General features: G+C 39.2%; 2 protein-coding genes across 4 annotated transcripts in view; both read left to right on the forward strand.

Annotated features, from left to right (window-relative positions):
• Positions 1-21,953, forward strand: part of LOC150081705 (tachykinin-like peptides receptor 86C) — a 146,123-nt gene extending 124,170 nt beyond the window's left edge. For 2 of the 3 annotated variants that reach the window (XM_090379572.1, XM_090379570.1), the window contains exons 2-5: positions 13,796-14,011; positions 14,428-14,578; positions 19,439-19,635; positions 21,739-21,953. In XM_090379572.1, the coding sequence (XP_090235698.1) occupies positions 13,830-14,011; positions 14,428-14,578; positions 19,439-19,635; positions 21,739-21,937 (729 nt within the window). In that variant the 5' untranslated portion in view covers positions 13,796-13,829 and the 3' untranslated portion in view covers positions 21,938-21,953. Of the gene's footprint in view, positions 1-13,104; positions 13,158-13,795; positions 14,012-14,427; positions 14,579-19,438; positions 19,636-21,738 lie in introns of those variants that run through there. The other variant, XM_090379571.1, reaches the window with a different exon arrangement.
• A 3,385-nt stretch (positions 21,954-25,338) lies between these two features.
• LOC150081706 (zinc finger BED domain-containing protein 5-like) overlaps positions 25,339-25,984 on the forward strand; it is an 82,079-nt gene continuing 81,433 nt past the window's right edge. Inside the window, exon 1 of the mRNA XM_090380291.1 lies at positions 25,339-25,399. Within this exon, the coding sequence (XP_090236417.1) occupies positions 25,339-25,399 (61 nt within the window). The remainder of the gene's footprint in view (positions 25,400-25,984) is intronic.

Consider the following 25,984-nt stretch of genomic DNA (forward strand, 5'->3'; position numbering starts at 1 on the left):
AGGTTGTAGATCTTAATCTGGGATGTGATTACCCCCCAACAGCAAAGCAACCCTTGCAAAAGGTCCCTTGCTGTTAATGGGAGTGTACAAGAATCCTGTTGACGATGAAGCGCGCTCTATTAGGAGAGTATTGCTAACTGATGTAAGGGTTTGGGAGGGAAGGGGGAGTTGACAATTCGAAATTTTCTCCGCAGAGTATCCCACACACGCACAGTGGGATTCGCGTTTGGGAAACTTTAGGGGGCACTCCATTCGAGAAATATCTTCGCTGTGAAGAAAATTCTCCACCAGCTTCGCCATTACATCTCACGGCAACCAATTTTCTCTCTCAGAATTCGTTCGATGTTTTTCGTGCTCGCTTCTTCCGTAGCTGACCCTTTCCCCTGATATTTACTGGTTGGTTTTGGAGTTAGACATGAATGCATAATCAAACCGTAGTAGTTTCCAGATAAACCCTTTGAAGACCCCCACCGGGTTCCTTGTTTTCAGAAGCTTTATGAAACTAAACATCTCTGCTTAGGAGGATGGTTGGTTAGATTTCAGTATGATATTATATTTGAATTTTCACCATATCTTATTTGTTAGTATTATCTGTATGTTATATATCCGTATTATTTGATGTATATATTTGTATTTATATATATGATTTGTATATTTATTATTTACTGCAACGTGCAAATGTTTATAGTCACCCCACCCGCAGCTTAAATATGGCTCTTCTCAGAGCCATATTTAATCCAATATCCAAAATATCTTACGAGCTACCAGCAGCTAATGAAACTGCTAACTATTCATCCATCCTTTGCCCTTGTATTTGTTGAAGAGACCGCATTTGAGAAAAGGCTGCGTTGTTCCATTCAGAATAATGTAATGAATTTAAGAAAGCTAAAAAACTTGACAAGTTAGAAGATTACAGAAATTGGCCGCCGAATTACTTTTAGACTCGAACACACGCAGTCATTGAAAAGTGACAGCGCGTGGGTGGGGGAAAAGTTAGACGAGAAGCAAGAGCACTCAGTCAATATTGATAATCGTACACAACTCGAATGCTGCACTCGAGCGGATATATTCGCTGATGGATAGCGGAGAGAAGACAATCTAAGGAAGCGCTTTGCCTTATTCTTATAATAAGACAAAGCTCTTCTTTACATTAGCAATAGTATTCTCTAGTGATTTCTTTGGTAACTTTCCTAAAAAGAAAAATTGCTTAGAAATGGGAACATGGTGTTCAGTTTAATGGATTTATTATTACAAGCGGATTAAGAGATAAATATACCGACATGCTCTCCGAGTGAACGAAGGGAACCGGCATTAATATTAAAGTATGAGCAAAGCATTAGTTGGCAAAAATAGCTCTTGGTACAGAATCGTTCAGGGCTGGAAACAAAGCTCAGTCCTTCCTTCTGTTTCGCGGATCTGAAAAGCTGCCTTTTGACCGCGCACAAAAAGTTGAGACAGAAAATCTTTATTGCAACCAGATGAATACAATGTAGATAACTGTAAGTAAAGTAGCAACTGTCCCGGCATGCCCAAAGGCTGCTAAGACTTCTTTTCTATAGGTTTTATTGGTGAAAAACTTATTCAAGTCAGCATCGAGGTGCTGTACTTCCTTTGAGTAGAGCTTTGAGCTCTACTGCTCTGCTCAGACTGATACGACCAGCAAGAAAGGCTGCTGCCACTGTCTAAAATATCTTGTAAAATTCGTGAAGTTTTGAATTCTGTTTTGAATGTTTTCAGTCCTTGGTTAGTGATGGTTCTGTCATCATTTTGAATGAACACTAAATTCATTTTATAATTCTCTAATAGTTTATTGGCGCCTTTGTTTTTTCAGTAATACATTGAACATTAACTGCATTGAAGATGAAATCCAAAAATCATTACAAATATTGATTGATTTCAATGATTTAAAATATTCTTTTTTCATGGTATTCTTTACTGGGTGGGAAGGATGATGTCACTGCATAAGGGCTACGGTGACATCTGATTTGTCCCCTGTCGTCTGACAAAAAAAGGTTGTCACTGGCCAAACAGTGCTCCGTATTTACCACAACATATTTATTCAGCTGACTCCATCGATCGCATATGTGTCTTTCTCCTCTTCATTGGTGGCTCTCCTAACTGAAAGCTTGTGAACCCTTTGTTCTATCCCGAACGGCGAGAATGTGATCGTCGCTGCTGACGCATGTCATGGTGTCCACTGCAGGCAGCAATAAGTGCCAACGGAACTACAAAGAATGCTGCTGGAAAGTGTTTCTTAGAGTGCAAGAGGAATTAAGGGAGGATTGAGTGCCTTGCTTGAAAGTGTTAGACTATGGTTAGAGATGAGTAATTTATCTAAGAACGGTTGACAATCCCTTGATATCGTTTTTCTGTAAATAAAATTACAATTCCACTACAGCACTGTATTTATTTCTTTCGCACACCGATAATTATACCTTCCTTATTTAACTTTCGCAGGTTTTCAGTCTAAAAGAATGCAACTTCAGCTAATTAAATTACTTTTGTTAGGCAGGCTGGCTAAACTGTCGGATATTTGTAGATAAATTAGCGTTGCAATAATATCAAATTGCGTTAATTAGTTAGCAGAGCAAACAGATTACTGTGCAGCTTAAATGTAATGAAAAATTGAGTAAATTCTCGAAGGGTAGTTGTTTGAAACGTGTTTCAATATTTTAACTACCCTATTGTTTCTAGACTACCTTCATCTGTAAACAATTCTGAACACGAATTGTTTCTAGATGAAGTCTAAAATGCCGATACGATGCGTGCTTTAAAAATAACAGGGCCGGATTGGCATGCTTCGACCCCGGCAACTCAAAAAGATGTTTAATCCTATCTGAATCCCTTATTTTATGAATATTAATCGATGACTTAAATTTGCTGTTTGCTCAAGCCGCGATCGCTGCCTGGCCCAGTTCATAACCCCTTGAAGACGAGGTAGTAGTAGCAGCGTGTTTTCCATCTTCACAAATACACGCTGTCAATGACTGCGTGTGTTCGAGTCTAAAAGTAATTCAGCGGCAAATTTCTATAATCAAGGGTCAACCGCTAAAATTGAGAGGAGATAAATTACAATAAGAGGGTGTCTGTTTCTGCGATAAACTATATTCTGTATAGCCAGCAGTTTGCATAACGCTATATCAAGAAGAATTAGTCCAACCTAAATATTAAGGAATATGTATATATTATTTATAATTTAAAATTTTAAATGCATGCATACTAATTATCGTGTGTGTGTGTGAGAGTGAGTGAGTTTAATGAGGATTAAAGGATCCACTTGCTGAATATTTTCAATTAAAATATATAGCAAGTGGAGTATCAGACTACGTTTCCCCATAGTTTGTTAGATACTTTAATAATGTTTTTATTTCTATAATTTAGAATTTCAGTGTAATAATGATATATTCACGCAATAACTCATTATTACCCCCGTTTTTAATTTCTCATTTAATTAAACTCAATGCAATTTAACTTATTACTGTAAAACCCGGATAAGAAATTGCCGCATAAGAAGTTTTCCCCTGTAGTAGGGTTGGTTTCTTAATTCCCAATTTAGAAATTTCTACTCTATATATTGTAATGTATTATTTTTCCGCGTATGAAGTTAAAAAGCTTTCCCGCATAAAAGTACGTGATAAAGAATACACAGAGTATTATTATAATGACGTTTCCCACTTTTTTCAAATATAAAAATTCTTTATTTTTGTATTTGATAGTATGAACCAGAGCTATAATGCCACATTGAGGTAAACTTCCATTATTCTTTTACAAATTTATTTTCATATTTAAAAAAATAAAACAATATAAACATTTTGGTAATCGAACGAGTTAGTGCCAAGCATCATTTTAGTTTGTAGTAAACCACCGAAGTACGTGAAATGGCATCGTTTTTTACATCTCAAATTAGAAGAAATCTTTATTGTACAGCAGAGATACAATAATGTGCCCGCCACAGCCAGGAGGCCAGGGGCTTGACAATGATATATGGGGGGAAGTCGATGTTTGCGGGTTGCCCACTTCAATATCTAGTATTCTCTGGCGAGGATGGGCTTCATGAGAGAAGGTGCCGCGGAGGCCCATATTTCAGAGGCATACAGAAAGGTAGGATACACAACGGTTTGCAGATATCTGATTGTGGTTCTTGCGTCTGAGTTATGAAGATGATGTTGACGGGCAATCCAGTGCATTCGACTGATCTTGCGTAGACCATATTCGATGTGACAGTTGAACCTAAGGTTTGGGTCGAAGGTTACACCGAGATATTTGTGTTTAGTTACACTTGGAATAAGTGAGGGTTGTATGAATGTGGGACACTTCTTCAGAGAGAAAACCATAACGGATTTTTGTGGGTTCAATTTAAGGCCGAAATGGTTGAGATGGCTAGAGAAAGCTGTGATCTTATTACAGATTTCCCATGTGATCACTCCTCTATCGGCTGATGGTGGTATTTCAGTTAGGAACTTTATATTGTCGGCGTAACTAATAACATCATCTCTGTTACACACAAACGGAATAAGGAGGGCGGTGAAAAATAGCCCCGATTAAACGCTACCTTGCGGCACACCTGCATTGATGGATCGGGTATAGGAGAAGTTGCGATGAGTGAGGTACAGTATTCTATTCCAGAGGAGTGAGTAAGAAATCCGAAAGAAATTGGTTAGGAGATTCAAAAGGGCTGTGATGTTGAGGCTATCAAAGCAGCTTCGATATCAGCATAAACAACCGCCATTTCTGATATGGCCTCAAATGCATTTAGAATTGCCGTTTGGACTGCCAGAAGGTTAGAGACAGTTGATCTATTAGGGAGAACATAATGGAGTTGCTTTGGTGGTTGTGGAAAAAGATGGCGTGTTATATACGGAAGGACTTTTTCCAATAGCTTTAGGAGCGTGGATGCAGTGGATATCGGTAGGTAGTGGGAGCATATTTGCTCCAGAATGCAAGAAACACTCTGTGAGAGAGGATGGAGTTGAACAAGTAGAGCAGAGGATCAAGGATATATGGACTGAGGCACTTTACGATGAAATGCGGGACTTTATCGACGCCAGCGGTGCATGACGGACGCAGCGAGTTGATGGCTTGAAGGAGCTGCTGTCGATCGATTTGAATGGAAAACAGCTCATAATCTGAACCAGAAATGGGGTCTGGTTGGTAATCATATGGTTGTGTGGTGTCTTGGAATCTGGCTACATAGTTGATCCATTCAACTGGATTGAAGTTGGAATCTGGTTCAGAGTTACGGGTAGAGTATGGCACTTTGCCTTTGGATAAGGTCTTGTCAGGATATTTTTTTAATGGCTTGAGACTTCAGTCTGTTAAACAGTGCTCTAGCCTTGGAATACTGAATTCGGTCATATGTTGTACCAGACTGTTTCCATTGTTTATAGAGGGACTGTTTGCAATTGAAACTGTAATTTAGCTCCGAAGACCACCAAGCATTAGTTCTAGCAGAGATAGCGACCTGTTTAGCTGCTGAGAACATGGTTTAATGTCGGAGTTATAGGAAACAGACGATAATGAGATCGAGGCGATGAAGACCTCTAGTTGGGCCTTCATTTATGATCCTGAGGCCGCTAGGTGCAATCTTAGTCATAAGTGACTCATGAAGATTTTGGAGACTTGGTGGTTAGTTAAAATCTCCGCAGATGAGATGGATGGCAGATGTGTGGAGCGTATTTATTATCCAGGACGCAATATCATTGATTGTCTAAGCATCGGGCGTTGGGGATATATATAGTGCACCGAGATCTAATAAGCAGGAGTTGATCTTGACCGTTACAATCAATGCTTCGAAAACAGATTGGAATGATATGAATGCCTTTGTTATGCATATGCGCCTGCTAGCACCAAATTGGTACATGACTGCTAGAACCAAACATCTGTTTAGCGTGAGACCATTTTATATTGCATTTTCCTTCCTTATACTTTCATTTCTTCTCCATGTGATGTGGGTTATTCTGGCACCTATAAGATTTGCGCTACCGCATGTGGGTGTGCTAGTTTTTTTTGTTTTTTTTTTTGACCATTTTGGAAGTACGTGTATAGGTGGCCTACCTCCTTGTAGTGTGGATGTGTACCGAGAAGCAGCCTTCCTGGTGATCGCTGCTCCCGGGTAGCAACGTGTCCAGAAAAAAAGACACACCCACAAACATAGACCTATACTGATTTCTGGCCTTTACAAAGTTCTGTATCATCACAAAAAAAAAAACTAAACTATTATTTTTAGGCCACCTGAATAATTAAATTCATCTGCTATGCATTGTCTATTAGGTCCGTAAATTGCGTCTGTTCTATGGTCGATTTGCCTGTTTTGCTGGACGAAAAACAAGAGTTGCCGGGGGGACCTTGCTATCTACGCCTGAGACCGACAAACTCGGCCAAAGAGTGAAAAAAAAAACCCATTAAAGTTCCTGGCGTCATCGACGGGTTTCGAACCTGGGATTTTTCCACCCCGTGTGTGGGGAGGGCGGTGACAATTCTGTATCAACACAGAGTAACATGGCGAGTGGAACTAGTTAAAGAGTCGCCCTACATAAGATACACCACATGTTCACATTCACTCACTATCCATCGCTGTTAGAAGGTATAAATCTCAACTTATGCTGTTACTTAATCCACTTAAACCGATTTCCACTGAGGAGCTTTAAACCTCACTCTAGCGAAACGGTGTCTTTGCTCATTATCTTTATTTTCCTTAAGCACAGATATAATGGATATTTCGGTGCTAGTTTATTTGCTTCTGACTTTAATGTTTCAGCGCCACTCGCTCGTGGCTGTCTTGGTGTATTGTTTCGACTTCTAATAGGCGCCGCTGCCTTATGCTATCTTTTGTTCTAAAAGGCTTAATTCACTCGATCGATTAGACTAAGTATGCTGTCCCAAAATATTAACAGAATTACAGTCGTTTTCAATAACAATACTTCCAGCTCTCGATACAACCCGGCCATCTGAACATTTACAAAGAATTTCCTTCAGCACCACTGCTAAACACTGCTCGACAAAATTAACAGAACACGTAGAAACCGTGCAGCTTGAGAAGTGCGACAAAATTTGATATAGTGGTGTACCTAGAATAACAATGAAATGAGGAGACATCGAGAAACTTCGGACAGGTATAAGGAATTGCCACATTTTTTGTAAAAGAATTACAAAAAATGTGGCATTAGAGAAGTCCATGACAAGACGCTCGAAAATATGGTCACATGACATTAGTACAGGGTATGATCCCTCTAACGGTGAACAGGCCCAACAGAGGTGAACAATGCTCAGTGTCCATAAGATTCTGTGGCAACAAATCCCTTTCTTCCACCAGCGCAGACTTTAGCTCACCAAGTGACCGAGGAGTTGGCTGTCGGCCTGCAATGCGATTGTGATTTCCAAGGGCATACCACAAGTCTGCTAATCGTGCTGGCCACGGCACTCATTAGACATCTTCACTTTCAAGATATTCCTCCACCACTTGAGCTCCGTGTGTAGGGGCGTTCTCGTGCATGAAAAGAAAATCTGGGCCAACTGCACCCCTAAAGAAGTCGCACGTAGGGTTCGAGAATCTGTTCTTGGTACCTCTACGCAGTTACGGTACCCCTAACAAAAACACGAAGAGGAGTGCGGTCGTTGATCATTATTCCGCCTCACATGAGAACACCGCCTCTACCGTAGGTGCTGTTACACCGTAAGTGTCCTTTTCTTCTATGTTGTAGGGATGGTACCACATTTCTTGTTGTGTTGTCTCCAGATGAAATAGCGTCTAGAATCTGTTTGTAGGCTAGAAGACCCATCAGAGAACAGAACTGTACCCCATTTGTCAGGGCTCCAAATCACATGTTCGTGGCTTCAGTTTCGATAAGCACTGTGGTGGTGGTTTGGGATTAAAAGAATTCGAACCACTGGCTTCCTTGTGTAGAGTCCACTTGAACTGAGCCTTCTTAACACAGAACGGTTGTAAATGTTTTTCACCTGTGGGCGCAGCAACCAAGAGACAGTTGATGACAGGACATTGTAGGGTTCCGTCTTGCTGTCAGAACTAGACAGCGGTCTGTTCTGGTTGACGTAGTCCTCGAGCCACCTTTGACTAGCTCTTGTAATGGTTCTTGTCTCCTGAAAGGGCTTCCATAGTGCCGAGAAGACACTGCGTGAGACTGCCTGAGACTGCCCGGCTTCAAGTCGTTCATCGACCTGCCATCTCGAAGAATCATCTAAACGACGATGACTTGCAATCATGAATACTGGAGATGTAGCTATCCCACTGAGCAAGCAAAAAAAACGGCAATTAAGTGATTTTGTCGCAACCTGTGTTTTTATAGGCATGAGTAATTTGCATAATGTGCGGCTCTGTAAGTGGTAGATCGATTTGTGTTGGATACTCGGAATTTACATGGCGGGATGCCTAATATATCAAATATTCACCTTCGACGACGTTGTTCACAATAAAATATTCATGAAAAACATTTTACATTTTGTTCTTTTAATTTTGTCGAGCAGTGCATTTCAGATAGTTTCAGTCGTAAGGAACTTCTACATATATTGTCTCTGAACATAACCTGGTACCCAAATGACATTTTAAAGTAGTTTTCAATAACGCCATGAAACCATTCATTCAATGAGTTGTTGAATTTGAAAAATATGTAAATAGTCACGTAGCAAAAAAACTATCGTATAGTCGTCAACTGATATGTCCTCTATTTCTAAAGAGGCTATATTTTTTTGGTCAATGCGTGTATTAACCAAAAACATATGGCCTCTTTAGAAATAGAGGACATATTTTTTGTGTGACATTCAAGTCAAGTGGACCCAATTTCTCGAAGTCCGAACGGTCTGTGACAGCCAAATCCTCTGCTAGCACCTTCACGATTGTGGGACCGTTAGTAATCCTGGATATAACCTCCATGCACAAGCACACTGTGGGTGACCACCCAGGTGTGAACCAACGTAAGCAGGAGTCGAGGTGAGGTGCCCACAACACATAGAGAAATGCCACCCCTCTGTGTTAACAGGCACTACTAGGTTATTTGGTTATTTGTTATTTGGTTTTTAGGAGCATTAGCAACTAAGGCCATATTGCTCTGCGATATGCGGTGGTCATTCCCTGACCTTTCCGCATCCTCCGTATTTGGTGGTGACGGGCTCGAACCCCGGTCTAATCAAGAAGCGTGTTCTACGCACTGCTGCTCCTTCCCACCTGGCTACGGAGGCGCCCACACTACTAGGTGGTAGAAGACTCGTCAAACGGTGCAATACCACCACTTTACTTATTGGAGGCTTGAAGTGGTGGAACCCATGTTTAGTCTCCAGAACTAAGTTCTGATCAACCCTTCCCCATCTCTTACATCATGCAGTATGATTAATGACTTTTGAGGTTATCATGAACAGCATGGCGAGATCCAATCTTCCTTATATTTCGAGGGTACAGCTCTAAAACGGTGTTCGCAGGGCGGCCGCTAGTTAGTACACCGGACCGAACCTATTGGTAACTCTTTAGGAAGCTTCTGGATCAGCTAGCGTATAATCTTGCTACATCTACTCTGCCAGATAGCGATGGAGGTAGTCCGAGTAGTGTGTGTATGCGGGGGGGGTCATTGTCGATGTCACGTTATGTCAAGGATCTGGGTATATTCTTACCATGTGTACGCCATATCCAAAAATTTCATTAGTTCATACAACTCGTCTCCCCCCAACTTTTTCTTACTAATGAATACGCCGTGAATTGTCAAACTAATAGAGTAAGCTTATCTGCAAAAAGATCTCAAGCTTCCAAACACTTCCTAATTCATTTCACAAATATACGTGGTCTCAATTCTAATCCCAACGAAGTCCATTTCCACTTGCAGTCTGCCAAACCCCATGTACTTTTTCTGACAGAATCTCAGTTATCAGTTGATTCAAATACTGCTCATCTCTAGCAGGTCAGCTAGCATCCCATTTCCGGTATTCCCTGTCAGAGATTTGGTAATTTGGAATCGCCTCATTCTGTCAAATTCATCTGTTGTTTCTACCGTTCTCCCAACTTCGCTAATCACCTGGAGCTCTTTGACTTCCTCTCTTTACAACTTGACTTTCTCCAGTCCAACGTTCCTAACAGTGAGGTAATTTTCCTTGATGATTTTAATGTTCACGACTCCAGAGAGAAAATGAAGAGATATTTCATTTACCTACAAGAATACCGGACAATCCTATCCATACAACCAACACCCTTGATCTTTTTCTCACAAACGACCCTTCTAAGTACACGGTCGAAGTGAGTGGTCCTTTAGGCACCTCAGATTACAACTTGGTGATTGTCTCTCCTACAATGGAGCCTTTATCTCATGGCTATTCCCAACCTCGTTGTTTGGCATTACAAGAATGCAAAATGAGATGACCTGCGAGACTTCTTTTCTTCTTTTCCTTGGTCGGATTACTGTTTCAAAACTTCTGATGTCAACGTTTGCTCAGATCACGTCAGTGAAATTATTCTTGTAGGGATGGAATCCTTTATTCCATACTCCACTTTAAAATCTCTTCCTTTATCTAAACCTTGGTTTTCCAATAAATGTGCGAAGGCTGTTCAACAGACGAACGTTGCATATCGTAATTGGCTTGTTTCCAATTCTTCAGTTTCATTTTCTGCCTACACCAAAGCTCGAAACAATTGTAAAGCAGTTATTAATCAGTCCAAACTAGATTTTGAACAGGCTAAGAGTAGTAAACTGGCTTCTTGCCCTAATGGTAGCCGAGCATTCTGGTCTCTTGCCAAAGCTATTGGCCGCAACATTTGGCCATCTCTGCTCCCACCTCTGTCAAAACCAGATGGTTTTGTTGTCACTTCAGCCAAGGATAAAGCTGACCTGCTAGCATCCCATTTTTCTTCCAACCCATGTGTTAATGATCTTGGTAAAACACCTCCCACCATTCTCAACACACTCCATTTAATGCCTCCTGTGGTCTTCCGTCAAAAGGATGTCAGAAGGATTTTGACGAATCTTGATGCTAAGAAAGCTCTGTGAAAGGTTCGGAAAAGTTCGGTGAAACACAATCAGTTGCTCTTGACATCTCAAAGGCTTTCGATCGTGTTTGGCATAAAGGTCTTCTAAACAAGCTTGCATCTTATGATTTGCGAACTGTTTTTTGTATTTGGTTATCCAATTTTCTCTCTGATCGCTCACTGAGGATGATGGTAGATGGCTCTGTCTTCTCTCTTTTCCACTAATGCTGGTGTCCCCCAAGGTTCAGTTCTTTCCCCCACTCTTTTCCTCTTGTATATTAATGACCTTCTTCCATTGATTGGAAATCCTATCCATGTTTGTTTGTTTGTTTGTTATTTGGTTTTTAGGAGCAACTAAGGCCGTATTGCTCCGGGGATATGCGGTGGTCATTCCCTGACCTTTCTGCATCCTCCGTATTTGGTGGTCACAGGCTCGAACCCCGGTCTAATCAAGAAGCGTGTGCTATGCACTGCCACTCCTGCCCACCTGGCTACGGAGGCGCCTTCTATCCATAGTTTTGCCGATGATAGCACATTGCATTCCACTTTCCATTTTGAGAAACCTTGCCCTGCTCAATCAGATTTAACTTCTCGAATATCCGCTACCAATTTCTTAAATGCCGATCTCCAGGTAATTCTCCAGTGGGTCAAAGACAACTTAGTTGATTTCAACCCTTCTAAAACTCAGTCTTGTCTTATATCTCGCAAAAAGGATTCTTCTGCTGTTATGCTTATCTTTGGTGACACTCCGATTTCTAGGCAAAATGATATATCTCTTTTGGGGATTACCCTGACTTCTAATCTCTCTTGGCACAAGCACATTACAAATATTGCTTCCTCTGCATCTAAAAAACTTGGTTTTCTCTTTCGCTCTCAGCGTTACTTTTCTTCCAAACAGCTGCTCACTCTGTATAAATCACAAATCCGCCCTGCCATGGAATATTGTTCCCACATGTGGGATGGTGCCCCCAAAACCTCTCTCAGGCTTCTTGATTCCATTCAGAAGAGGGGAGTTAGGTTAATTAATGATTCATCTCTAACAGAGTCTCTCCACTCGCTTTCTCATAGACGCACTGTTTCTTCTGCATGCCTCTTCTACAGATACTTCCATGGGCACTGTTCTTCTGAATTGGCTTCTATAATTCCCTCTCTCTCTCTCTCTCTCTCTTTCAAAACAGTCCGAACACGTGCCGCCCCCAGCCAACATCCATTTACTTTCCAACTTCAAACTCATAGAACCAACTTTTCATCTTCCTCATTTATTCATTCAACTGCCGTTTTCTGGAACAACCTTCCTTCATACGTATTTCCTGAATATTAAAATCTACAGAAGTTCAAGTCCAATGTCAACAAATATCTTCTTTCGTCTTCTCATCCTCCAACCCAAGCACGGTACTAAGTACTATAGGTTCTAATACCTCTCGTGTTTGGGGTTCACATAAAAAAAAACGTAAAAAAAATTGATCTGGATATGGACTAATGAACAGGCTTGAAAAGAAATGAAATGACCAAAGCCATTTTAATTTAAAAGATTAAATAAATCAAATTTTATTTATTATTAATTAATAAATAGCTATAAGGTATTCTGCCTAAAATTAAAGTGAAGTAGAGTACGCTTATTTTTCTATTGTCTGTGATAGTTATCATAATTTAGCCGCCACGTATTGCGAAAAGCATTTTCCAATGCACACTCTTCTGAACTTAAATTTCAAGAACAAATAACGAACTCGCATTTCGTGCCTCTGACACCCCCAAGGGATGCAATAACAAGCTTAGCAAACAGTGAAATGAAATGAAAGGGGAGAGAAAGTTTGTCCTCCTTGCTTTGATCTGTTATTTGTTTCCCTCTCTGGCAGTGCCGCGTCTACAAAATGAAACATTCCACAAGATTGCTCCATTGATTAAAAGCATTTCTTAATTTATAACGGATAAAACTTTGTCTTGCTTATGAAGGAAGTATTTTAACATCCTATTCTATTCTAGCCTCAGTTTTCAATAGCATTATTTAAACTGTATTGTAGTATGCTCAAAATTAATGCTCTGTATCTAAAACAAGATCTAAAACCACTCCTGTTTCTGGTGGTAAAGTTGTGCATAAAATCGCTAATGGCAAATAGCGTATTCAGATATTGTTTAAGTTAGCCAAAACATTAATTTTTTTCTATAACGTCAGTGCACATGCTCGGAATTAACAATTGTAAGAATTGTGATATGTTTATATTTAATGTATTTTTACAATATTTCCATAGCCATTTTATGATAGGTTATACACTAGTTTGGTAAACTTAAAATAAAAATAAAATATCTCAAGTATTCTCTGATTTATTCAAATATAAAGTATTTTGATGGCTTTAGAAAAGAAACGTTGTTAAAAGGGTTGATTTTTCTACAAGCTATTTTAGGTTATTATTTGCTCACTTTTGTGTCCATTTAATCTTAATAATATTTGCTTAAAATATTGTCATGGGCCTGGAGGAACGGGTCCCTAGATCCCCAGATTTAAATCCATCAGACTTTAATTTCTGGGACGTCGTCAGTTATTGATAAATACAGTTCATCTTCAAAATCGAATTAGTCTGGATCCGTCAACGTAGAGAAGTGGAAAAAACACGCTTTTTCTCCTGCGAACACGTTCAAGTATAAGTGGTGGACATTCTGAACACTTACTTAAATAGAGCTTTAAATATATGAACGTAATATTGCAAAATATGATTTTCCACATTTTTGTAAAATAAGTCAATTCCTTCATCTACCAAAGATTAACGCTATTGATAACTGGTAGAGTAATTTACTGAATTATAGTGGTGTATAGTTTTCAATTAATTGTTTCAATAGGTACATTGCTGTGGTGTGTCCTTTGAAACCTCGCATGCCCAGGAAAACTGCTTTGCTAGTGATCGGATGGATATGGTTATGTGGAGCAGCATTGGCCTTTCCCACCTTGCTGTATTCCACAACGGAAGAATATATCTACCCCGACGGTGGAAAACGAACTCTGTGTTACCTTATTTGGCCAGATGGACAGTCTTGGTCGTCTAAATCAGATTACATGTAAGTATTTTGTTGATTGTTCCTTAGAATGGATATCATGAGATTTATCTCGGAAGGTGGGAAGAAAAATTTGGTATCTGCTGTATTTTTTGGAGATTGCAGATACCTACGCGTCAGTTACATAAACAAATTACAATGATTTAACTTTGATTAGCGTGTAGGCTTTCTTCATGTTGCGGCCAAGTTAAACGATATCAAGAGGGCTGCTTTTTACAATACTTGGAACAGTTAAAGTATGACCCTTGAGGTTAGTGATTTGCTTATAGTATGAACAGAATGCCTTTAAGTTTTTACTGGTAACTGCATTAGATCTTTTCTGAATTTATAATATTTCAGGAAAAATAGTTTGAGATTTCTATGAGTTTTATTCCATTGAACCATCTAATTTCTAAATACTGTACTCCTTTTATTTGCAGATACAACATCATATTTTTGCTCATGACTTATGTAGTCCCGATGATTTTCATGGCTGTTACCTACACGTGGATGGGCCGCGTACTGTGGGGAAGTAAAGGCATTGGCGAGTTAACAGATCATCAACTGGAAGCAGTCAAATCCAAGCAGAGGGTAAGAAAATACCCAGTTAGCTAATAAACTAACTGTATTTCAAATCGTTCCATTCATATGGAAAAATGTCTCGTATTTTCATGAACGCAAAGAAATGAGATGGTGTTTTCCAAATAATAAATGCATACGTCACATCATAATGTCGTACTATAAACCAACTGTTTTCAACTAAAATACATATCATTAATCGTATCAAAAACAAACAAATTGGTGTCAGGAGAATTTTTCTTCCTTTCTTTGCTATATTTTAAGTTAAGTAACACGCATGCGTTACTTTTCAAGTTCGATTTATTTTTTTGAAATTACTTTTAATTTTTCCTTTTAGAATATTCTTAACAGACACGTTATGAAACTTAATGGAAATATGTATTAAACATGTTGCGATGTTGTAAGCATTAATTTACATTTCGGATGCGTTCGATTATCAAATTACGTATCTCATGGGTTCAAGAGTTGTTGAAGGTGTGAAGTTGTGAGGTGGAATAACTGTAGAAATACTTCTTAAGAGGAAGTGGGTGCGTCAGAACAACTAAGGCTATGAGGCGTCAGCATATTGCACGTTTGATGGACGAAAAGTCAGCTTCCTGGAGAAAACCGTCCAACCCTCTTCTAAGATAGACCAACTTACCAAGTTGTGAAAAAAATATCCATAAAAGTTCTTCGTGTCATTTATAATCATTGGAGGACCGTTGTTATAACCACATGTTACCCACGAGGGACTTAAGAGGCCGGTACACAAGGGGAAAATGGTTTAACCTAACCATATGAAATTTGGTACACAATTCCAGAATAATATTCTGAAAAATCCTAAAATTTTTAAACTATCGGAACCATCATTCAAAATTGATAGCGATGTTTCAGTAGGAATTATGAGGGGTGGAGGGGGAGAATTGGAGTGACCTGTGGAATCGGAATCAAACATAAAATCGGGTACGACTTTATTTTCTTTTCCTTTCCGTCTGACCTTCTTGAATAATGCCTGAACATATTTTGATACTTGGAGGAAATAGGCATATACCTTCTCAGGAAACAAAAAAATAATAATAAAAAAAGCATAAGGTGAAAATTTTGTGTCAGTCGAATTTTTTCTCTTCGCTTGAACATCGAAAAGTAGTGTCATTTGTTTATGCTCATTTATATTGGGGCATACTGAAGTAGAGACCACGGAATTGATTCTAAAATCTTCCACACATCAGAAAAATACATCTACTTTGAAAATTTGATATCGATCAGACTCTACATGACCCTACTTTCCCATGTCGAATAATGTCCGAGCATACTGAAACATGTATGCATATACAGGGTTGTTAAAATTAAAGTATCCCTGTGCAGAGGGCTCTGGAGCGAGTTCTAAGGCTCATACTGAAGAGAAATTTGGACAACAGGTACAATGAAGAATGCGCTCGCCATTTATTGGAAAAAAAAATAGTTACACAATTTGTCACTATATATGGCGCTGTGGCAATAAAAATCACTTGAACAGCGCTACATTGTTCATTGTGTCCTCCATTTTGGTCAACAACAGTTTCTATTCGAAGAACAGCATTTTCTACAGCAGAACGTAACATGTCAACTGGAATAGCCAGCACATGACGTATAATGCTGTCCTTCAGATCTGCCAGAGTTTGACATCCTTCCCGATACACCTGGTTCTTCAAAAAACCCCACAACCAGAAGTCGCATGGGGTGAGGTCCGGTGATCGGGGTGGCCAAGATGTCTGGAAACAACGGCTGATGACCCGTTCGTCTGTAAAGTGTTGCCTTAGCAATCTTTGGACATAACGGTGGATGTGGGGTGGCGCACCATCTTGCATGAATATGGTATCCTGAAGGCACCCATGTTGTTGCAGCTTTGCGAAATTTGCCAACATTTCATAATATCGCTGTCCAGTGACGGAACAGGTGCGGGGTCGGGTCGGTGTTACCAGCTCAAAAAAATATGGCCCAATCATGAATGTGGCCGTAAATCCACACCACACTGTCGCTTTTGGAGAATGCAACGGAACCTCTTGGATAACTCGAGGGTTTTCTGTTTCCAAAATGCGACAGTTGTGCGTATTCACTTGTCCATTTAAGCAGAAGTGGGCTTCATCGCTCCAAAGGATGTTCCATGGCCAAGTGATATCCACTGTCATTCGCGCCAGAAACTGAAGTGCCTATGTGAAACGAATATCTGCATCACCATGCTTTAGCTGCTGTAGCTTGTTTGTTTGGGGATTTTTTTTGGCGCATGGGCGTCTATGGCCATAATGCGCCATACATAGGTTAGTATTTATGCTGTTTCTTTATGGATCGAGAGTCAGGAAACTGATTGTTGACTAGCTAAAGGAGGTGGTATACATTGATTGATTGCTTTGAGAAAGGTAAAAATCTTTGAGACATCTGTTTTATTGCCCAAAAGTGAACTAAGCGTTAGTGGGTCTTTAGTTGTGGCTGGATTGAAGTGATTCTGGCGTTCTATTGCAAATTTTGTGCATTCCACAAGGATATGTTTCACTGAAAGCACTGTTTTACAGTGATCACACTGGGGGTGAATCTCCCCTCTTAAAAGGTAACCATGAGTAATATTAGTGTGACCTATACGGAGACGAGCTAGTATTACCTCCTGTTGTCGAATTGCACTGAGACTTGAAGGCCATTGCTCAAGATTTGGCTTGATACTTCGAAGCTTATTTTCAAGTTGGTTTTGTCATGTTGATTGCCACTGGTACATGCATTTTTCCTGTATTATTCGTCTATAATCTTGATGTGGAACTCTCCACTGTACATCAGGTGGTAAGTCGGCCGCTTTTGCGGCATTGTCCGCTAATTCATTTCCTGGAATTCCCATATGTCCTGGGACCCAACAGAAATGTATGGTTCTTCCAAGCTCAGATAAGGTATATAAAGAGTTTGTTATTTCTTTTACGACTGGGTGGGTGATGTTCATGGTGTTTTCCAGGGCTTGAAGTGCACTTAGAGAATCAGAGAAAATTATACTGTTTTCAATATTGGAGGTCTCGATATGCTTCAGTGCAACCTGAATTGCCAATAATTCGGCAGAAAATATACTGAACTCGTGTGGCAGTTGGTAGGCCAATGTTATGTTCGGGAAAACTGTGGCGATTCCAACGTGGGTGTCATTCTTTGACCCATCTGTATGAACTACAACAAAGTTTGGAAACTGCTCCACCACTGCAAGGTACAATTGCAAGAAATTTTCTTTATGTAGTGCAGATTTATCCCATTTATTAAGGTATTTATCACATAAAGGTGGAGTAATTCTCCACGGAGCAAGGAATAGTGGAGGGGTATTTGAGATATTATCAAAACTCAGATTAAATTCTTCTAGAAGATGTCTTATTCTTATACCTAACGGTCGGTTAGCAGTAGGGCGGTTATGGTATAACCTGCTGTGTTGGGGGTGAAAAGTAATTCCCAATTTGAGTGTTCAGGCATAGATCTTATTTTATATGCATAGCGTAATATAAGTTGTTGCCTTCTGATAGAGAGAGGGGGTTCGTGAGCTTCGGCATATAGACTATGTATTGGAGACGTGCGATATGCTCCTAGAGCAATGCGTATTGCACTATGATGGAGAGGATCAAGCCAGCGAAGGATACTAGGCCTTGCTGAGCTATACACTGGTGCCCCATAGTCAAGTTTTGATCTTATTAAAGATCTGTATAGCCGTAATAAGGTAAGGCGATCAGCTCCCCACTTTGTTGCTGAGAGAACCCGGATGATATTTAATTTTTGTTGGCAGGATGTTCTTAATCTTTTAATATGTTCCAGGAAGCTGCTGTAGCATGTGCATCTTGTAAGGATAGTACCGCAACACCTGACGCATTACAGTACTAGCCTTACAGTGGAATATGGCATGTCCACTTCACGAGAAACACTTGCGCTGCCACATGGACATTGACTTGATAAATCTACGACGGCCACAGCCACATCTTCAACACGAGAGGAGTCCACTCGTTTTCGACCTCTACCTGGTTGAATACCAAGATATTCTGTCGCTTCAAATTTCGCAATCATTTTGTGGACAGCACAAACAGTCATAGGTTCACGTGGGCCTTATGTGCCTCTGACGCCGGAATTCTCTGATAGCCGCAGCTGCATTGTTGCTGTTTTGATAGTACAGCTTCACTAATAGCGCCTTTTCCTGTAACGTTGCTTCTGACACGAATTCCCTGATAGCCGCAGCTGCACTGTTGCTGTTCTGATAGTACAGCTTCACTAATAGCGCCTTTTCCTGCAACATTGTTAACATTGCTGTTGTAGTGCAGGCAAAAATCTACAGTACTGTATGCTTTTGAAGAGATTGCTTTAAGATTGCAAGGTTTTTACTTCCGAGAACTCGGGCGTTTCGTCCAGCAAGACAAGCAAACCGACCAGTGAACACGTGCAATTTATGGCCATAATATACTTGGGTGGATGAGGTTGTTCTGGGGTAACAATCCTAATATGTCAATTTTTTTACTTATAGATCTGTAACTTTCACGAAATCTGTATCTTTTCTCCAAACTATTCTCAAGAATAGAAGTAGAAGGAATAACGAAGAAACACAAAAAGTTAGTTCCGCGAGTTTGAAGTTGAGCTGTACATGGTTGTTGAATAGTTGAGGCACGTGTTAAGACTGGCTTGTAAGGTGGAATTATATATTGTAATATTTAAGGTCGATGGCATATCTTTTTTTGTTCTTTATTAGTTGATGTTTTGCAAAAATGCATTTTATCTTAAAAGATGTTAAAACCACACATTTATCGCAGTATTTAATGTTTATAAATGATATATCCTTTGAGACCCATCTCATCTATGCTTATAATTACCGATCTTTCATTATGATTATTTGAAGCACTTTCTCTTCTCTTTCAGGTTGTCCGCATGCTAATATCAGTCGTCTTGATATTCGCTATCTGCTGGCTTCCTTACCACGTTTACTTTTTGTACACGTACCATGATACAGAATTCGTGAATTCAGACTACGTGCAGCACGTGTATCTTGCGATGTACTGGCTCGCGATGTCTAACTCTATGTACAATCCTCTTATCTATTTTTGGATGAATGGAAGGTAGGTACAAATTCAGAAACTATTAGCACAGTTACTATCATTCCAACAGTTTGTAAAACTTCATAAGGAATTCTAATAATTATTCGATCGTGAAATTTTACTGTACTGTTTGTCATTTGTATTCCTCAAGAGGAACAAAAACAGAAACAACCAGAAAATAAGATGTTTAATGATCCCTCTCCAACCACAAAAATTGATTTACGACAAACTTTGTAGCGCAAGGATTTTATTGTCAAGTTGTTTCCAGAGGAATTGACCATAAAAATACCACTTTCCTTTCGAAGTACTACGTTCGAGAGAAATCCTATAAGCGCTTCAAGGCCACTCATTCTACAACGTACTCTTCCAGCGACCTCTTCTTGTCATAATTCAGTGTGTGGTGTGTCAAAATGTATAGATCGAACATTTTGTTCTGAAACAAATACAAAAGCAGCAGAGGAGCGTAGTGACAACGTTAGACCTTTCCAGTCCAAGGAAAAATCTCACACGAGCAGTATGTTACAGAATTCGTCGTACAGTTCAGAAATTTTATGATCGCGGATTATATACCACAAGGTGGCTACATCCAAATATTCCCAGTGATGCAATTTTAAGAATTATGTGAAGAATAAATTGTGAAGTTTATTTATATTGTGTATATATAATTTACAGAATTATGTTGCACTTTAACAATCCATAATTTGTGAATATGATAATAAATTATATTTTCTTTTATTTAACAGCTGAACTACGTGTTTGGCTTGTATTTAAAAGAAAAAAAACTCATTTAAGATGTTCAAAATGCCCTCTGGCACGCATGCATAAAAGATATCTTTTTCCAAAACTCCTACATACTGTGCACAAGTCAGTTGAAATTTTGAGTGTTTCTTGTTGTATCGTCTTCCACAAAATCTTCAATGTTTTTGAGAGTACACCTTAACTTTCAGGTATCCCCATGCAAAAGAATCTAACGGACTAGGGTCTGGAGGCCTTGGAGGGTATTCAAAAGCACTCCCCCTGCGATCTGTCCATTATTTATAAAATATAAAGTTATGCATTTAAGGAAGACAAATCATGGAATTTCTCAGTGTTATGATTCAATCTGACATGAAACTTTCCATGCGATGTAAAACAGGCGGCCAGAAAGGGAAGTGGTATCCTGTCCATGATTTGTAGGACCTTTGCCAAGTAGAGAGAAGGGTGTCGTTATCCCTCTGTACAAGTCGATGGTTAGATCGCATTTGGGATATTCTATTCAGGTCTGAAGACTGCACCTAAAAAAGACACTGATCTTCGGGAAAAGGTCGACCAGATTAGTGATGACTGTAAATCGATGAACAACGACTTAGGTGTAGACTGCACAGTTCGACGAGAGAACTGATTGAGTTGTATAAGGCGTTGAAATGGTTGAGTAAAATGAATGAGCAAGGTCGGACTTTTTCCCTCGAAAGCGAAACAAGAACCAGTGGGGCACAAATATAAAATCGCAGGAAGATTGGATCTTATTATGCTCATAGGCAGCGGACTCTTGAACACTTGAATAAGTTCTCTTCCAACGTGCCAGAGGCATTGAATTACCGTGTAGGAATGCTAATAGTATGAATATTTGGAATTTTTTTTCCTTTGGCAGATGCAGAAATAGCCTACTTCTTTTAGCTATTTTTTTACTAATACTTAAAATCCGATTGAGAAAAGCCTTTACAGAAAATTTCGCCGAATGTAATCAAGTACGAATGTGCTTCTACTTTTAGTCTGAAAAAGAAGAAAGAAAAACGTTTAGTAGTTAAATTCAAAAAGTAGTAAGATATCCAAAATTGATTTACATTATAAGTGTAACTTCAAATAGTAGTTTATTCTAGAACTGGATTACAATTAACAAAATAAGGTCTCTGTATCAAATTTCCTATTTCGGTTGATAACATTGGCCAACAAAAAAATCAATAAATAATATTTTTCGTATTTCTGGAGATTAAAAAGGAAACTGATCCGCTGATTCCAAAAATGACAGAATTATGTCTTGATCACGTCTCCATTGAAAGATATACTGAAATCATACTAACGTGATAATATAATTTAAAAAGCCACAGGCTGTTACTTGTAATTGTTTTGTTTTTTCTTGAACAGGTTCAGAGCTTATCTGAAAGCCCTTCTGTGCTGTTGTATTCTTTCCTCCGATCGTCAGCTCTCCCAATCATCACTTAACAACAAATCGCAACCGTACAGCACGCGTTTGACCACGAAGACAAAATCCTCTTCAGTGAATGGGGTCCGGTATCGTGATCAAAAGGTGACAAACGGAGAACAAGCAGTTCACTGTGTGTAATGAAGTACCACGATTGTACGAGGTCAGCAGATTGTATGTTTAAACTTTTACCTTTTGTCACTTTCTGAGGATGTAAATGTAAAGTATTTGGTAATTAGATCAACAATTGGAACATACTTACACCTAAAAACTGTACTTGAAAAAAATTAAAACGTTTTGTTCTTAACGTAGTCCTTACTGACAGTTCAACATCGTGGAGAACCAGATTCACAATCTCTAAAATAAAAGAATTAGGTTTTATTGTCGAAAAGATGAATCTTTTGTATGCCTCAGTATTGGATCGGCTACACGATTTTCCTAAAGTTTCATAAAGTAAAATTACGGCCCCTAGGCAGTTAGTTGCCTAGGCCAAAATCCGCCCCTGACTTAGTGAACTACGCCTTGGTTCACATTTGAATTAAAGTTTTTTTTTTTTTTTTTTTTTTTGGTTAAGATTTAGAGACGGGTGCACCTCCAAAATGGCGGCGAGGAGAAGGGCTATTTTAAAACAGTGGGAAGAGGAGGATAAATACCCTAAGACTGAGGCAGTCTGGACGGTACACACCTAAGTAAATTTCAGCCGGTTTTTTTTTTAAAGGTAATATATTTAACTTCATTTTATGCATAAACGTTTTCTCCTCAAATTTAATATATAAATTATAATTCTGTTTTCCAATATTTGCTGTCTGACTGTAGACAGCAAATACTGGAAACGTACAATTCTTTGGCAGTAAATTATTATTTTATATGTTTGTATTAACTTCCTAATAGCTTTTCTTTTTTGACTATAATTGATCAGACAAGCTTAAAACGGCCAGCAAAGAAATAAAGCGTACATCAACTTAGAGTATAGTTTGTTCGCCACTTCTCATTCCACTGGAGAGGTCTGGGTTCAAGTCCCTTTGGAGACTGGGAAAATCCTTAACAGCTTCTTAAATCGAGGTTGTAATTCGATGCTTTCAGGTAGAAGAGTAGCCTCTTGAATATTTTTGGGTTTTTCAACCCGAACTTGGTGCAAATCGATTCGCAAGCACTCGTATAAGATAATACACAACGAAAGACAGAATATCATATGAATTTGATCGTAGTTGATCTTTTAAGGAAATAACAACCATTCAGCTACTGGAAGAAAATGCGTCATACTGTAGCTTTTGGTTAAATTCAACACCCAGATGAAGCTAACTATTTAAAATAAAATTCAGGAAACCCTCGTCGAGTGTATGCAGCCCTCAAGAGTTCAGCTAGAACGATTCATGTTGGGAGAATTGGACCGTAATGGACCAGGATAGAAGCCTCCTCAGCAATTCATGTTGAGGAGGACCATAATCTGCACGCTGGACCAGTGCGGGTTGGCAGATCGACCGTATTTAGCAGTCAGGGGCTTGAACCCAGGTCTAACTCAACGAGCTAGAATATTAACTTGGTTTTAAATTTGAACAGCTATTTTTATAACATTTATTGAGTAAAATATTCTTAAAGAATAAACATATGTCCAGGCAGACCTCTCTAACATTTTCTTTGTGAACATTATTACAGTGGAAAAGTGATGCACGAGTATTATTTTATCCAATATGTTTGAATGAATATATGTTTTCTGTTGTCTCGATGCTCTTTAGTTTTTTACGGCTGAAATTCAGTATACGGTACCACTGGGAGTGGCAAACGAGCAGTCGAAGTGGAGGATATGATTGATTCTGTCGAAGTGAATGAAGTGATTGCTAGCCAGTTGCGTGGTCTACGAACTGAAGGACGAGAAGTGATTGCGCCTCCCTTACGCGTGATATGTGAGGAATTACAGGGAAAGATTGCGTGGTGAACAGAAACGTGTGTACACGTTTGTGTGTTCACGTCTTTCACGTGAAAGACGTGAACTGAGAATAATAGTTGGAATTAGAAGATAATAAAACAGTTATAGGAAGGGTCATGTTTTGGACTTTCATTTTTATTTAGTGAAAAAAGGTTATGTTTTTGCACGACTTTGGGACGGATTCAAGCAAAAGAGGTGTCAGTTTTTTTAATAGATTTTCATTTTATTTAAAAAAAGGATTTGTTAGTGTATGGCACTAATTCGGAACGGATTCAAGCAAAAATCGATCGTTGGCCACGGCCAGGGGTACCGGATACTAAAATTGTATCGTTTGGAATATTATAAGGAATCCGTTGGAAAAAGTTGTTTTTTTTTTTTTTTTTTTATTTGGTTATTGTTTTTTTTTTTAGTTTGTTTGTAATTGTAACGGTTTTTTGTTAGTTTAGTTGTGTCACGTGATATGTTTTTCGCCATGATTTTTTGTGTGACTTGTCACGTGAAAGGAGGGGGAGAAGCTATCGTTTTATTCATTTCGACTATTCGTTGGCCACGCCCAGAGTTACTGCACTCTGAATTTTTACCTTTTTTTTTCTCCCAAACTTCATCCATTAATCAATTAAATTGAGTTCAATATGATAAGCCCTCCAATGATAAAATCAGATATTGCGCACAACTTGTTTGGCCCTTGTTATCATACTGCGTTGCAAAATTAGAGACCACATTAAATTCAGGGCTACCTTTAGTCTTATCCAAAAGTGATATTCGACTCTTCGGATCGTGTTTCTAGGAAATAAATTCTTCCCTATGTCACCAGTAAATGATCGATGATAGATGGATCTCGTACGCTCGTCAGAAACAGTAATGAATGTCTTCTGGTGCTGTGAGACTCCGATACTTCTTCTTTAAGACCGTCGAACACTGATACGAGCTATTATTTCAAGATGCACCCTGCCAGAAGTGTATGGCATAGCTGTGTTTCGATTCCTAATGCTTTGGAAAACCTAATTTGTCTACTTTAATGCTACCAAAAGCACCCGTGTTTGGTGATATGCTGCTATCTGCTGGTGCGCTGCAAATTCTGCTTTCAGAAATGGTACTCAAATTACAGAATGAAAAGGAAGTTCGCGTTTTTCACAAAAGATTTTTAATAGTACATTATCCTTCGATAAGTAATAAACTGAACTAAAAACTCGTCATAACTGTTGGTTTTATCACCTGGAAAATGACTGCGGGAAACATAATACGTTAACTTTAGAATATTTTAAACTACAGCGAATAGTTTGTTGGACACACACACACTATGATAAAATGCTACTGTGAATTGCCTTGAATAGTGAACTTTTAAGTTGTTGAAAGATAATCGATGAAATTGGAGTTTCTTGAGTTTCCTCTTTGTAGTTTTTAAATGCAGAACGAATAAAACAACATCAAAGCTCCACGTCAAAGTGAAGCAGAGTTTGCTACTGAGCTTTAGCCACTCGACTCCGGCTAACAACCCTCGAAATAAGAAAGATCACGTTAAGTAGACTGAGAATCGCAACAACTCTAGTTTTGCAGCCATCTTATGGCACGTAAATAGGTATGGCCATCAGACGAAAGCTGGTTATAACTTATTATGACGATGAGTAAGACACCCCAGCCGACTATGAGAAGTGATAACGGTGACGTCTCAGAAAGTAAGTGGTATAGCAACGGTAAGAAGCGAAGTGGCACCTTCACCTTGAGCTGCCCACAACAGAGATTCGTTTGCTGCGTGTAGTGCGCATGCTTTAAGAACTTATATACTGAACAGCAGTCAGCACGGTTTATATCACTTAATCTTCAATGTATTAGCATATTTCACGAATCTGAGGTTGGAGGAGGGAGCGACAGCTTGGCTAGGAATCTTTCCTTCATCATCCTTTGTCCTATTTTTTTCCGACTGCGTAGCAGACAACCATACAACATAAAGAAACAAAAAAGGTGTGCGCGGATTATTGGCCAATGATATCTTGGCATAACATCCCTCACCAAAAGGGTGGGGTACCTAAATTGTCATCCCGAATTCAAGCACCATTGGCTAAGTTTCTCCATTAGCCCATTATGTAATATCGGCCCATGGTACTTCAACTGAAATTGTGTTAGTTTCCATTATTTTTGTAGGTAGTGTAGGTTTAATAGGTAGCAGCACAATTGGTACTTATTAACACTGAAAACAGCATCACTAAGTCTAATAGTTTTCGCATATATTAGGGTATTACTGATTGAAGAATCGTTTGAAT

This window comes from Mastigoproctus giganteus, chromosome 8, assembly GCF_048544385.1.
Source record: "Mastigoproctus giganteus isolate SK-2022 chromosome 8, ASM4854438v1, whole genome shotgun sequence".
Classification (NCBI taxonomy): Eukaryota; Metazoa; Arthropoda; class Arachnida; order Uropygi; family Thelyphonidae; genus Mastigoproctus; species Mastigoproctus giganteus.